Source organism: Oreochromis niloticus, linkage group LG17 (assembly GCF_001858045.2).
Source record: "Oreochromis niloticus isolate F11D_XX linkage group LG17, O_niloticus_UMD_NMBU, whole genome shotgun sequence".
Lineage (NCBI taxonomy): Eukaryota > Metazoa > Chordata > Actinopteri > Cichliformes > Cichlidae > Oreochromis > Oreochromis niloticus.
This window is the reverse complement of record NC_031981.2, coordinates 15,935,114-15,949,326: the sequence shown is the minus strand read 5'-3', so window position 1 is coordinate 15,949,326 and position 14,213 is coordinate 15,935,114. Positions and strand designations below refer to the sequence as shown.

The 14,213-nt window shown below is 40.0% G+C and overlaps 1 protein-coding gene across 11 annotated transcripts in view; it reads right to left on the bottom strand.

Annotated features, from left to right (window-relative positions):
* ppp1r12a (protein phosphatase 1, regulatory subunit 12A) overlaps positions 1 to 14,213 on the bottom strand; it is a 59,459-nt gene that overhangs the window by 26,949 nt on the left and 18,297 nt on the right. For all 11 annotated transcript variants that reach the window (XM_025899613.1, XM_025899614.1, XM_025899608.1 and 8 more), the window contains exons 2-3: positions 6,275 to 6,405; positions 3,093 to 3,211 (exon numbers count right to left, since the gene is read on the bottom strand). In XM_025899613.1, the coding sequence (XP_025755398.1) occupies positions 3,093 to 3,211; positions 6,275 to 6,405 (250 nt within the window). The remainder of the gene's footprint in view (positions 1 to 3,092; positions 3,212 to 6,274; positions 6,406 to 14,213) is intronic.

Genomic DNA, 14,213 nt, shown 5'->3' with positions numbered 1-14,213 from the left:
TCTGACCTGACATTTCTAATAAAATGATGTCACTGTTTTTACTCTTTAAATAAATATCAGCCCTTTAACACTGATTAAAATGGCCAAAAGGTAATGCACTACAAAAGTGCATAACTTTCTAGGCAATATCTACCTGGAAGTGTCCTGAACCAAGAAGGTAACATTAATCAGACTTTGCCTTTTTTCCAGTGTTTAGAACAAATCTAAACCTCATTAGGTTGGTTTGGTCAATGAAGAGGTGAACCAACTGAGGCTTGGGAACTGCTGGTAGTCCTATGGGCTACCAGGGGAGTTAAATCAAGTTGATTAAGTATGACTTATTTATGGAAAACGAAGAAAACAGGAGTTATTAATTAGTGATTTAAAAAAAAAAATGTTGGTGGTAAAACTTTTATTCCTTCTGAAAAGAAAAAGGTCCAAAAACCACTGTGTTAATCTTGGGAATCGGGACAGGTCAGGCAGGGCAACCACCCATAATCTCCAGGGAAGGAGCCGGCACTGTGTCTATAAAAAGCAGGGAGTAAAATGGCCAAGTAGGACTACAGAACAAGAGGCGAGTGGAAGAGTTGGCAGCAGTTCAACGTTCAGTTTTTACAAGGGAACAGCACATCTTCTACCTGAGCAACAACAAGATAAAGAGAAAGTCCACTACACCAAAAAAGGCATCGTGTCCCACTTTGCCCCGTTACCACTTGACCAAGAGTTTGTGTGGTGAACCCAAAAAGACAACTTTACAGAAGCACACACCGAAGCAACCAAAAACCCAACAAGTAAATGTAAAGACAAGTCAAAAGAAATCAGGCTACATTTTCATCTGAAGAAAAGCTGCTGCCAGCTAAATCCACATTCCTCTCTTCTTATGCTAACAGGACCTTGAATCAATTGTGAGGCTGTCCACTTTCAGGCCATTACAAGGACAGGCAGCAGCTTGCTTGCTGCAGCTGATGGAGAACACAAGGAAGATGGCAGCGCACGCAAATCATTGGCCCAATCAGGGTCAAGGAGAGCATGGAAGGGTTGTCCCTGCAAAGGCGAAACTACGGTCAATCGCTAACAAGTTTAACCTCATGACTGGCATCTCTTTGCGAGGAGAAAAATCACATTACAAACATACAGAAGCGTTACACAACAGCTGGTTGCATAATGCTGCCCGCCCTACCTCTAGCATAAAGGGCTGAGCTGTGGATTGTCTGCAGCTGCCTTCAGCTTTGCAAATTCACTTTGCAGCTGAGTTTTAATCTTGCAAGCACTTTATGCAAGACTGTGTTCATAATTAAATTCATAATATCCACATATCGAAAATGTATTCAGTAATCTGGTTTAAAAAAAGACTGAAATGTGCAATGATTGTAGGGGAGGCAGTGTGAGGATGAACCAGGCATTGCATCCATCATCCATCGGGCAAATCGAAACTGACAGCAGCCACTGGCCAAGACACCTGAGGATTGGGTGGGTGCAAACTCCCCTGACATTACATAATATGGCGCAAACAGCGCTCTAGGCTCAATTATCACTGGATGCCACAAGCTGTCAAATATTTGAATCCTGAATTAAACAGAACAGAGACTGACAGCTCAGAAAGACTTATCCTCTACACACTGTTAGAGGGGCAACTTAACACCTGAAATTTGTGCAAGTCTACGCACTTGCACAAACTGACTACCTGTGTAAGGTTTGAATTTTGAACCTCAGTGCAAACTATTAACTAAAGTGGTCCAAGACTGCATACGTCCTCCAAGACTAAAAATTTACTCCACACCATGCATGAGTTGAGTGCCTGGATCAAGAAAGGTGTAGATAGGCAGATTAATTTGAGACATTTCCTTGAGAATACGCCCGCCAGTATTATTAATGTATGCCAAGATGTGATGAGAAATATCCAATTTTGCCCCATAATGCAGTCATGAGGAAAATGTCCTCTAAAATTTCCTTTAATAACTTTAAAAGTTAATCCTTTCTAAGTTGGACCAAGCACCACCTTTAGTAAAATACAAATATATATAATATTCATGCACCTTAACCACGATGTGTACCTAAGAGAACAGCAAGCTAGCCAGGCTTTATTAGTGAAGCCGAGGAGCACCCCCTCTGGCCTGGGGCCAGTTAGTGCGTCTGTGCATGGCCCCTCACCACAGGGAAAGGCCTTTCATCAAGAGCGCCCTGGCCAAAAATAGTAACACCTGACGTTTTGCTTTTGAATCATCACGACTGCTCATAACACAAGTGGATCACACTTCTATATTATGTAAGTTTTTCAGTCAAACAGGCAAGTGGAAAACAGCAGGCGACTGACACCCAGTGAGAATTTAGATCCTATTTGAAAACATACTCATACATGCATGAATACAAATGGGGCCCCTGGCTGCTATGTTACCTTCAGCATGTCAGCAGGCCTGTTTCTAGACATCACATGATTAAGTTGGAACAAACAACAGTGCTCAACTATGAGGCACTTACAGTGTGCAGACACTAAACTTCAGCAACCAAAAGCTCAACATCCATCTGTCTCCATTTCTTTCTTTCTTTCATTTGGGTCCTGCGCTGCACCATCAATCACTACAATCGCGGAAACACTACAAACTGTTGGCTGATTTATTTGTCATGGCTGGAGACTGGAGGTGCAGGTATTCTGGTGGAGTTTTTACCTGGAGACAATAATCGTCTGTGTAAAGTCTGCCACAAATTTTGATGGACATTGATATTAACGAGCCATATGTTCAATTTGCTTTTTAAAAAAAAAAAAAAAAAAAAAAAAGAGTGGTGAAAGGAGGAGCAATGCCTTGTCCTCTAAGCCAAAAGACTGACTACGGAGTCGTTCAGGCCTTAACAAGTGGCCTGCTAAGGGCTAAATTAATCTCCATAGCTCTGTGCCAGATAATTAATATTTGCCAAGAGACACTAAAAGCAGATTATCCAGTTTTGGTTGTTCGCTTTTGTTTTATTTACGTGGGGTGTGGGATAGTAAGATTAGAGCTACTGTAGACTAAAAACAAAAGGACTTATTGTAAAACTATATAAAAGGGTTAACTTCTGCATCAATAATATTACTACAAACTAGGAGAGCAAAGTTCAACATTACTGTAATACTGTACCTTGCCGGTTGATCTCATTCTGCAGGAGCTCCTCCATTGCCTCTTCTTCTGCAATGTCCAAAGGCGTCTCGCCCTCACTGTTTACAACTCCTACACTGGCACCCTGGCTGATGAGATACCTACAACACAAAACATCACAAAAGAAACAAAAAAACACCACAAAAGAGTTAAACTAGTGGCAACAGAATATTTTTCAGAGCAATCTTTAAACTGCAAGTATCAGCTGTATTAAAGGTTGCGGTCAACTTTAGCTCTCAAGGGTTTGAAAATAGGCTAAAGGCAAAAGTCCCCTCCTTGAACAAATGAGTAAACGGTTCAAAATGAGACATGTGCAATGTTTTTCTTGGTTCGGTGCCAACATTAGCCAACAGCTACACCACAACCTGTGTCTCCAGTTTAGACAGTCATGACCTTGACATCATGGTGTGTTTTTAAACTGTATTGGGTCCTCTTCCTGCTATGCAAACACAGTGAACAAACCACACCTAACAAGCTAAGAATGTAGGGATGGCGAGGAGTGGCAAAACCCAGGTCCACATGTAGTAACAAACATTTTTCTGCAAAATAACTGGTCACTGACGATGAAGCATTTCCATTCTGAGAAGACTTCCTTCCATAATGACTGATCACCTTTCAGCAAAATAAATTTGCTCTATTGCTAAACAGAGCACATCCAAAAACCCAGAACTAACAGGTTCAAAATTATTGGCACGCTTGATGCTAACAGTCAACTGTGTGTCCTTTTACTGGTTAACTGTCTGTAGTCGTTCGTTGTAGTTTTCAACAAGTCCCACACACGTGCCCCGATTTCTGGCCTATCTTTCTAGTTTCTCCAGATTTGAAGGATGAACTGGTCTGGCATGGACCTTGGCCTTCACTTTGGCCCACAGATTTCTCAATACGAGTCAAGTCAGAGCTTTTTGTAGGCCAATATGTTCTTCTGAAGGCAGTTCTTCACCAGGAGCAACAGATCTGCTGGAAGACACCTGGACAAGATTCTAAGTTGGAGATGCACTGAAGCATCCCCACAGTATAATACTGCCACGTCACTGATGGGACTGTTCTTTGGGCCGTACACCTCCTCTCTCTTCTTTCTCACAACATAAGCAGCATCTCTGAGCTCTCGTATCATCTCAAAGGACACGCTTCAAGCAGATATGTTTCTCCAGGAAGATCAAGGTTTTGGCCATGAAACCTTCTATAAAGAACACAATTTAACTCTGCATTCATGTCTACTTGGTTACATTTTAAATACTACTCTCAATAGTCATTCGAAATATGTTAACCATTCTACGTCTTGAGTTCAGCTGCCTCAAATTAAAACTGTGGCACAGTTCAAGGCCTTCTCATTAGACTTTAAACATGCACAATCCAATTCCCACCCCCCTAAAATAGCAACTGCTGACTTACACCACAGTTACATGTCAAGGTTTTTATCTCTTTTTGATTGGACTTTCTATTCTGCCTATTTTAGGTTGGCTTTACTAGTTTTCATGGCTTTGCGGTCTGGAGCTTTTGAACCAAGCCTACAATTAGAAGCCTGTGGTCACGTCTAGGGCCAGATCCAGCCCTGCTTTGCAGTTCCCGTTGTTGTCAATGAAGATCCTGGGATTAAAATGGGTCTACTGAGAGCTCACCGCCCACATCAGGTTGACAAGTTTCTCTCCGTGACATCATGTCTCCATTAGTCACTAGTATGAGGATGGGCACTTGACCTTTTGCTTCAAAATGTGACAACAGAAAGCTTCTTGTTTTCTGTGCTGATGTCAAGTTCATGAGGCCAGCCGAATGCAGATTTTGCTGCTCTGAGAAGAAAATTTGGGCAGGTCAGTTAAATGGCTAACGTAAGATGTTTTTCCTCTGATGGCTGTTTGTAAACTTTGGGAAAACACCAGCAGTGAGGAATACATTCTTAGCCAGGTTCCTGTAATGCAACACAAATAAAGCAGGTCATAGCACTCTCTCAATAAGCTGAACAATGAGCACGACTGAGCTCCATCAGCCCCCTTTAGCTAGTTTAAATATCCTATGATAACATCTCTGCCCTATGAGCAGTCTTCTCAGTTGAAAAAACACTATGACCAAGAAAATACTTGAGTGAAACTTCAGAGTTTGATTCCAGATACAGCAGGTGACCCTGATCTCTCCATATTTGATTACATCACAGTAACAATGTGCGAGTTATCAGATGGGCTGCTGCTGCTGTCCAAATGTGATGAGAACTGTTGTACAGGCTATGATTGGTTCTTGGCATTTTGATTCTGGCACACCTTCTGAAATGGCATCATGGGTCAACAACCCACCAGCTGGCAGTCATTTAGGATGACGTCGTTCAATCAATTTTATTTCCATTGCCCAATTACAAATGAGTCTCAAGGGGGTTAGGTTTTTTTCATGAACACCCCCCCCAATGGAGATTTTAACCAGAGCCAAAAAAATAAAAATAAATAAATAAATTAGAATCATTGTAATAAAGATGATTTTATTTTTTGGTTCAGTTCAGAGGTCTCAGTCAAACAGAACATGCAATGTGCAAATGGGTGTATTCAACCCCTGAGCGAGGAAAACCCCTGAATCTGTACAGTAAATGATACCCTTTGTCCGCAGGTGCAGCTCAGATAAAGAAAACTCTCCATCAGCTTAAAGGACTGCCAAATATTAGTCAACACAGTGCCAGATATAACAACAGAAAGGCACACATGCAACGTTAAGTGAACCCATTTTGAGTTTCCTTAATGTCTGTCACATATACACTCAGGTACAATATTTGATGTTCATATTAAACCTTGTCACAGTTTCCACTAACGAGATGAGGATGTGCACAAGTATATCATGCAAGCTAAAAGCTCCGGTTTCAGACTGCTCTAAACACTGTCAGGGAATTTTTTTGCTCTTGGTGTTAATGTAATCAGATATCACTTATATTATCATCTCATGCACATAGCTGTATCCAGCTGTACAGAGACGATGCATGATAAGAAAACTGCTAGGCCAGCCCTAAAGTCACTTTGTGCCTCACAGTCTAGAAATTTTAACGAAAACTTTGCACAAAAGGTTCAGGGAGTAGTTCAGCAGTTACAAAATATCTGCAGCACAAAACAAAACAGGAAGTGAGGATGAGTCGGCAGAAATCAAACCTGGTGAAATAGATACTAGCGCCAAAAAGGCCTCTTGATACTCACTCTGCTATGTCTAGGTATCCACAGGAAGCTGCGGCGTGGAGGGGGATCCAGCCCTCGTTATCAGGCTGGTTGATGCAGGCTCCATGCTCCACCAGGAAAGTCACCATGTCGACATTGTCATCTATGCATGCCTGAGACAGGGGAGAAATGGGGAGAAAACAAATAAGGCCACAACCTCTTGACTGTGTTGGACTAAGTGCACTTGGGTACATGCACACATGCTTGAGTGCTTATGTCAGTGGGGTGGCCTGTGCTATAGTTGCATCTCTCATGGAAAGGGCATTACACCCCCGGATAGGTTGCCATGTGCATTGCTGGGAGATTTTGGCAGCTGAAGCATTCTCAAAATGCTCGCACATAGCAGGGGTGCTAGAAATACCACATAGCATAGTACTGCTGACAGGGGCACTGGGGTGCTGTGCATATATTTGCTGCTACTTTATCCTGAGAGTTATACAGTGTAGAAACACACAACCTGAAAAAAAGATTAGCTGTGCTATACATCTTCAAGTACAGAGCTGTCAAAAAAAAAAAAAAGGATTTTGAATGCATAAACTATTTAATTATAATTATTTGCAGTAACAATACAGCAATACCAGCTGTGCTTTGTTGCTCTAAACCTCAACTTGACAAACTGCAGTGCCCACATATTCCCACCTCCTCCCACTTACAGTGCTATCACCACCTTCACGTCACAGTCTTGTTTTTATGACAAATAAACAGGGCCTCTAGAAAAAAAAAAAAAAGACATTTATTTAATTTTTTGGAGGCCCTGTATTGGCAGCGTCTAAAGTTAGAAAGTTCAGTATTGTGACAAATCAGTAAGCCTCAGTAATTGAAACCACAAAAACTACACATGCACATGGACAAACACAAAGTACATTCTCTGCATACTGGGAAGATGATGAATTCTTCAAATCAACATCTGTGTGGAAAGAAAATGTAACGCCTCTAATTGCCAGCACTCAATCCCAATCATTAGGATTTTGCCATTCTTTAGTGCTGGTGACAGACAGGATGCCTGTTTCTTGTTTACAGACAGGAGGGAAGAGGTCCTTAACAGGTATGCAAGTTGGTTTGAGGGGAAATTAGAGAAACCAACAAGTAAAACCAGAAGGATTTCACATTAAAAGAACTCTGTTCTGCTCAAAGTCCGAGCTCAGAACAGACTTTCTAGGCTGTGCACAAGCCCATCCTAAATATAATTTCACTCTGAACATCAAACGACCGCAAACACTCCAAATTAAGCAACATTACTGTGCAGCACACAAGAAGACCACCCACTAAAATAGGAGGATAAAGAACATATCACAGAGTGTCACTAAACAAGATCAGGAGCACAAAGACTGCTTTGGAATTTATATGAGCAGCTTTGCAGTTAGTGTTCATCATAGACCAATATGATGCTTCTACAGCTACTATTGAACCTCTCTCTGGAAGCCCCCACCAAACCAAACTCTCTAAATGACACAATTAAAATGAAAGTAACACCTCCACAGATGAGATTAATTTAAGATCCTCTGACTCATACAGTGGGAGGTGTAGTGACTTTGCTTAGATTATGAAGGCAAACTTGCACCATGGTAGGAACAAATTTGCATTTTCTATTTGTTAGTCAAGTATTCATATTATGTAGAAAAGGAAATTTACATTTCTGAAAGCCAAATTTCCTTTTCATTAGAAGGCAAACCACGCTTTAAGGCCTGCCAACTTTATTCTATATCCATGATAGCTCTCACAAGTTTTCTAAGCAGTAAAATGCTGCTCATTTTGTTTGTTTTCTTGTGAATTTCAGCACTCCCATTTGTTCACTGGCCTTCCAAGGGTGCATGCTAGAAGCACGAGTGTTTAAATCAACAACCACAAGTAATTTTCATTATGCTAATGCATCTTCCTTGCTTCCTTCATTTTGCATCTCTTCCTCACAGCTGAGATCCTTAAGAGCTGGAACTGAAAATCTGAAACCATTGCTTCCTTATGATTATTAACTGGATTATTACTGTTGCTGTGTTTATTCATTCAAGTTTTCCCCTTTTCAAACTCATTCAGGTATGGCCCAAGCTCTACAAGCAGTTGTTTTTCTTTTTTTGCTCTCTCAGCACCTTTAAGTACCAAAATAATATAGATTTTTTAGGCTATAACCTAAATATTATAAATTGTGTGCAATTCATTTATCAAAAGGCTGAGAGAGGAAGAAGATGCTGTCGAAATCCAAATCAGGAAGTTAATAAAAGCAGAAGAAAAGAGCATGCAGTGCACACAAAGGGCCTGAGGTTAAATAATGTCTCACATCAAACACGAGGTGACATGTAAAGCAGGGGTCATAAATAAAGTCATTAAGTTTGAGTGCAAAGAAAAAACAATAAATAAATCCAGTGAACCTGTAGCTTTCCTAACAAAACGCTCAACTGTTAAAAATGATTATCTGTGGGATCCCAGATTTACAGGCAGCCACTGTAGTAAATTACTCGAGATAAACACTTGAAATCCACAATAATTACCACTCGTGCAATATATTAAAGAAAAAAAAAACCAAAAACCCTCAAACTCATAATTGAACACAGTCAGGCCATCTCCTGTAGTTGCTATGGCAACAAACGTGTGGACAGGGAAAACAGACACATGAACACACGGCGTCCTCACGTTCAGGGCAAACCGCTATCTGGCTGGAATCCTTGTCCAAATTTGGGCCGTTTACAGCGCCAGAGCTACAGAGCGCCTGCAGAGGCCTCCCTGAGCTTACTGACCGTGTGAATGAGCGTTTGTGTATGATGATGTCGTAGGGTTTAATGCACCACCGAGTCCCTGAAGGTGCAAATGGACTTTGATTTAAAGAGATCAACAACAACCAAGGCTGCAACTCTCATCATTAGTACAACAGGTTTATTAGTTTGATGCCATCATCATGGGAGAATTATGTGGCCCTCTGTGTCAACACAAAGCACTGTGTGGTCCCTACGCTAAGCTGCACTGGAAAAACTGGTCAAAAAAATAAAAAATAAAAAAATATTAAAAAAAAAAATCAAAACCACATATACCATATAATGGTCATGTCAACGACATATAAGCCAATTGCTTGTATAGGTAAATGCATCTCAACATAAATATCCTTCATTTAGTTTAGGTTATACAGAATGGATAACACTACAAATTTTTCTTTTCTTATTCCAGGAAACAATTTACTCCCTAATACACCAAAGCATGTGCAGTTTTTTTTTTGTTTTTAATGAACTAAGCTATAATGAATAAGGTAGCTAATGCACATATTAAGGCTGATATGAAACAAAGTGTCCACTACACATACCGAGACAAATGGTAAATGGACAGGTACCTGCATACTGCTTTTTGTGATCTGAATATTGCCTAATCATCATCCCCAAATTCAGACTCTGATGGGTGCTACAAGGACACTTGATCCACTGATTGAACCGCCGACCTCCTGGGCCATAGCCACCACAAAAAAGGGACTCAAAGAATTCACATCAGTAGTGCAACATCTATAATAAAATTGTAAAAATAATGCTACCAGTCAAAACTAACTTTAATTTACTTAACTTTAACAATTCATCATTAAGATCAACAGTAAATAGACCATTTGCCTTAACTAGTTTGAATGATGTCTGATATAAAGCAATGATGAATCTGCTTTTACACAGCTACAGTGCCTCAAACTGGAGAAACACTGTCGAGTCATGACCCAAGGCACAAAAGCACACACAGGAGCTAGTGTTGACATTTAGAAAACAGACCAGCGGGGGAGGAGAGAAGACAATTAGGAATTAATTCCTCAACAAGCTTTACTCGAAGTAACAACAACTTAGCTGCACCTCTGTAAGTGACTCAGTCTTAACTTTTGTTTGGGTTTGTTCTCTCCCGAGAGAAGTAGCTGCAGCACCCAAAAAGCAAATACCTTTAGCAGCAGTCAGCCCTTCTTTACTCATCCATAAAACGTGAGCTAAGCTAAGCTCTGGCTGCACAAACTACTTTACTATCAAAAAATGTAAAAAAAACAAAACAAAAAAAAAAACAAAACAAAAACAAACAAACAAAAAAAACCACACACACACACACACACACACACACACACACACACACACACACACACACACACACACACACACACCACACACACACACACACACACACACACACACACACACACACACACACACACACACACACACACACACACAAAAACCCCCAAAAAACAAAAACAACAACAACAAAAAAAAAAAAAACACAACACAAAACAACACAAAACAACCAAAAACAAAAACAAAACGCAAAAACCCCCCCAAAAAACCAAACTATTTTTAGTTTTGTATTTTTAATCCTATCAATTTTCCAGTTTTAAAAACTAGGCTTCAGGTGTTACACAATAAATCAGGTATTACACTATAGAAGTGTGTAACACCTCTAGTAACTGATTAATCTAGTCAAATATTAAGAGTCAGGTGTTTTGGAGAATTTTTGCCTCATTTTATGAAGCTGGCACACATCGCTCAGAGTACACCTGCAATCGTTTGGACTGTTTGGACAATTAAAAGTCATTAAAAGTCACCCAACTCTGCTGGCAACTACTGATTGGTCTGTATTGCTTGCCTAAAGTTAATGAAATTTACGCATTTTACTGTTTTATTGACCCTAAGATATTGAGTAAAAGTAAATTAAACCCTGCTTAAAAAAATGAAAAGAAAAATAAGATTAAAAAAAGGAAAAGGATAAGCATTTCTATCAAAATCTTGTGATCTTACTTTTGGGGAAGGCAGAAAACCTCTTAGTGTCATAATTTTGTATATGCATGCAATTATACTAATCAGCACTGACAGAAAGCAAATAGACGCTGCTCCCATAATTTTCCCCTATAAGGAGGACCAGCTGTAATTTGTCACTTCCAATCACCGTCCTTGGTGTGGCCATTTTGCTCTGCGTATCCTCCAGAGATTCATAAAGGAGTTATTGCTTTGCAGGATTGGAAATAAAGATAAGTGGTCCTTACAGACAGCTGACTGAGTGTTCTTGCATTCCTCAATTAGAGGAAGCCAGGAAGTAAAGTCAGCTGTCCAATAGACTGTACTTCAAACTGAAGTAGCCAATCAAGTTTTTCTTCCACATGCAAAACACCACGAGTGATAACAGACATGCAAAGCACAGACAACTGCTAGTCTCCTTTTATTAATCTGACATTTTAATCTGTATTGCAAAAATAAACCACTCCATATAGATTAGTGCTTTCCATTTCCTCACCCACAGCTGCAAAATGTGCATGTACTTGGCAGCCATCTTTACAGCTTTCTGCTGCTCATCTGAAAACTGTCCCCCATACTTTCATCTAAATCCTCTCCCTCAGTCATCCCCCACGCTTATTATCACTTCAAAGTCTTTGTCCAAGAATGGAAACAAGCCCCTTAAGGTGAATGCACTGGTGCCTGTGACCTCCCTCTTCAGTGCCTCACCAGCCTTCCTTCACAGACTCCCACCAGGAGCCCAACAAAGGTAATCCCTTAATGGCTGTAATTTTCCGTGGTTGACAGGTGTCATACTAACAGCCTGAATCAAAAGTATGGTAGTATAGGAGCCCCAAGAATGGGCTTAAATTAGTGGATATAAGAGTTTAATAAACTCTTAAGTCATTTTTTACATTTCCTATTTGTAAAAAAAAAAAAAAAAAAAAATAGGATGTTGCACCAATGCTAGGCTCATCTTTGACCCAGGCTTATTCAGTTACACTAGATAATTCTGCTATGCATGTACTACCAATGTGCAGCCACTCTGATTGCATTTTAGTTGTCTGCATTGTCTGGCATCAAAACTGAAAATGAGCTCATGCTGGACTTAAGAGCTGATAAAGCTCAACTAACAGTTACCTTTATTGAATCACAGGAAATAGGGTATAGATATCAGCCATGTGCCAATCAACAGACCGTTTACACTGCATAGTAGTACCACACAGACCATCACAACTGAGCTGTAGTTACATTCGTGGTGCATGTGGGGTACAGCACTATTCTAGAGTTGGTTTATAGTGCATTAAATCTACAACAAAGTGCAAAGTACAAGTTGTTGTATATAGTACATGAACCTTAAGTTAGTCTGCTATAATTACTTTAAATCCATTCAAAAAGTATGATGAATAATTGCTGGTTATTTCTTAACAGGCTAACAGTTAAGTTCAGGTACGTTCTGTTAATTTTAAAAAATTATTAGTTGGAAGTACAAGTTCAATTAGAAAGAAAACAACATTCCCAAAGTTGGTAATCTAAAACTGGACATTTTCATATGAAAGGCCTCAGATTTATTACAGCATCTTCAAATACGATGATGCCCATGCGCTCTCTCATTTTAATCTACGTCACCATTCAGGAACTATGCAAAGAGGAAAGCAATGGTACCATTTCCCCTTTGATCCGACAGCTCTGTTCTGCTTTACGACAGTCATTGAGATATACAAACTGGAGCAGGTTAAATTCAAACTTTTCTGTTTTGCATCATGCAGAAATGCAGGGTTACAAAGTGTAATTTCAAACAACAAACTTAATAACTGAAATCATTTTATCATCTCCAATCTTAATGACGCTAAAAGAACCCACACCCAAGGGAAAGAAAAGGAGGAATGAGACAAGTACCATGACATCCTCGACCTTTACGTCTAGCACATCATAGAATCTAAAAGCCTGTGCATGCACCTTTGGTTATAATGCTGATGTAAGGGAGACGGCATACTCCAGCTGAGCTTAATCCTGTTTATACAACTCAATCAGCCCCCGAGCAACATATAGGTGCTGTAGTGTGCTTTCAGACATGGAGTGACTCACTCTGAAGCAGACACGTAGCCAATTAAACCTGTTTGGCCAGTGTGAGAAGAGGAGAAAAGAAGGCCTTGTGAAGTCTGAAGTTATTGGATAGGCAGGTAAAAAAAGGTGTGCTGAAGCATAAAAATAAATCTGAGGTGGTAAAAATCAAAAAACAAAACAAAAAAACATTTTAGCTAAAATAATGTGAATTCTGTTCTCCAATTAATCCTTGAAGTAAATGAAATCCTAGATTGACCTTGGAGACAAAGTCAGAACTCACTGAAGGCTGAGCCGCCATACGACATTAAACATTATATGATTCATCCCGTCAGGGCTGAGTTCTTGCTTCTCTTTAAGATAAAAAAGGTTCTCCGTAAGAGAGCGTGAGACTTCTGGGAAGGAAAAAACAAAAAAATAAATAAATCAAGAACTAATCAATGGACGCAGGATGCTCCACTTGACTGGTTGTTAATGTACATTATGTGGCTAGCTTCTGAAAACAGCTCTGTTAATCCATTAGGTTTTGTGGATGTGGCTCAGCAAGAACTCTCAGTGAAATGTAAAAGAGTGCAGTTCTCCACGAAGACCCTATTGCAATTTTAAAATAATCAGCACCCACGAACGAGTTTGACATTCATCTATGCTCCTTGCATGTTTCTGTGCAATAGCAAAATTAAACCCATCTCCTCACTCATCCACAGTAAGACATAGTGTGTCTATGATCATGAACATGTCATCAGGTTTTATCATGCTAAACAGAGTCATCAAAAATGCTCAATATAAGCATTGCTTTCATTGTTGACTTGCTGTATTAAGACGAACTTTAAAAAAGAGCAGCTGCCAATGAATTCCTTGGACACACAACTTAAGCAGGACAATGTGCATCTCTCTCCTTTCCACATTTATAAATTACCACACCATGGAGGGCTTTTTAAAAGCACAGTTGTGAGATTAAATTACTAAACAATTCCGAGCCAGCAGAGATAAATATGGAGCAGATCAGGACAGAGACAACAATACTGCGTGTGTCAGCCTAATCCTGAGATAATATGGAGGAATTCAAACCATACTCTGCACAAGTGCTGCACACAAGATGGGAAAAGCCAAAAATGCACCCATGACGTGCATCGAAGAAAGGAGGCCGG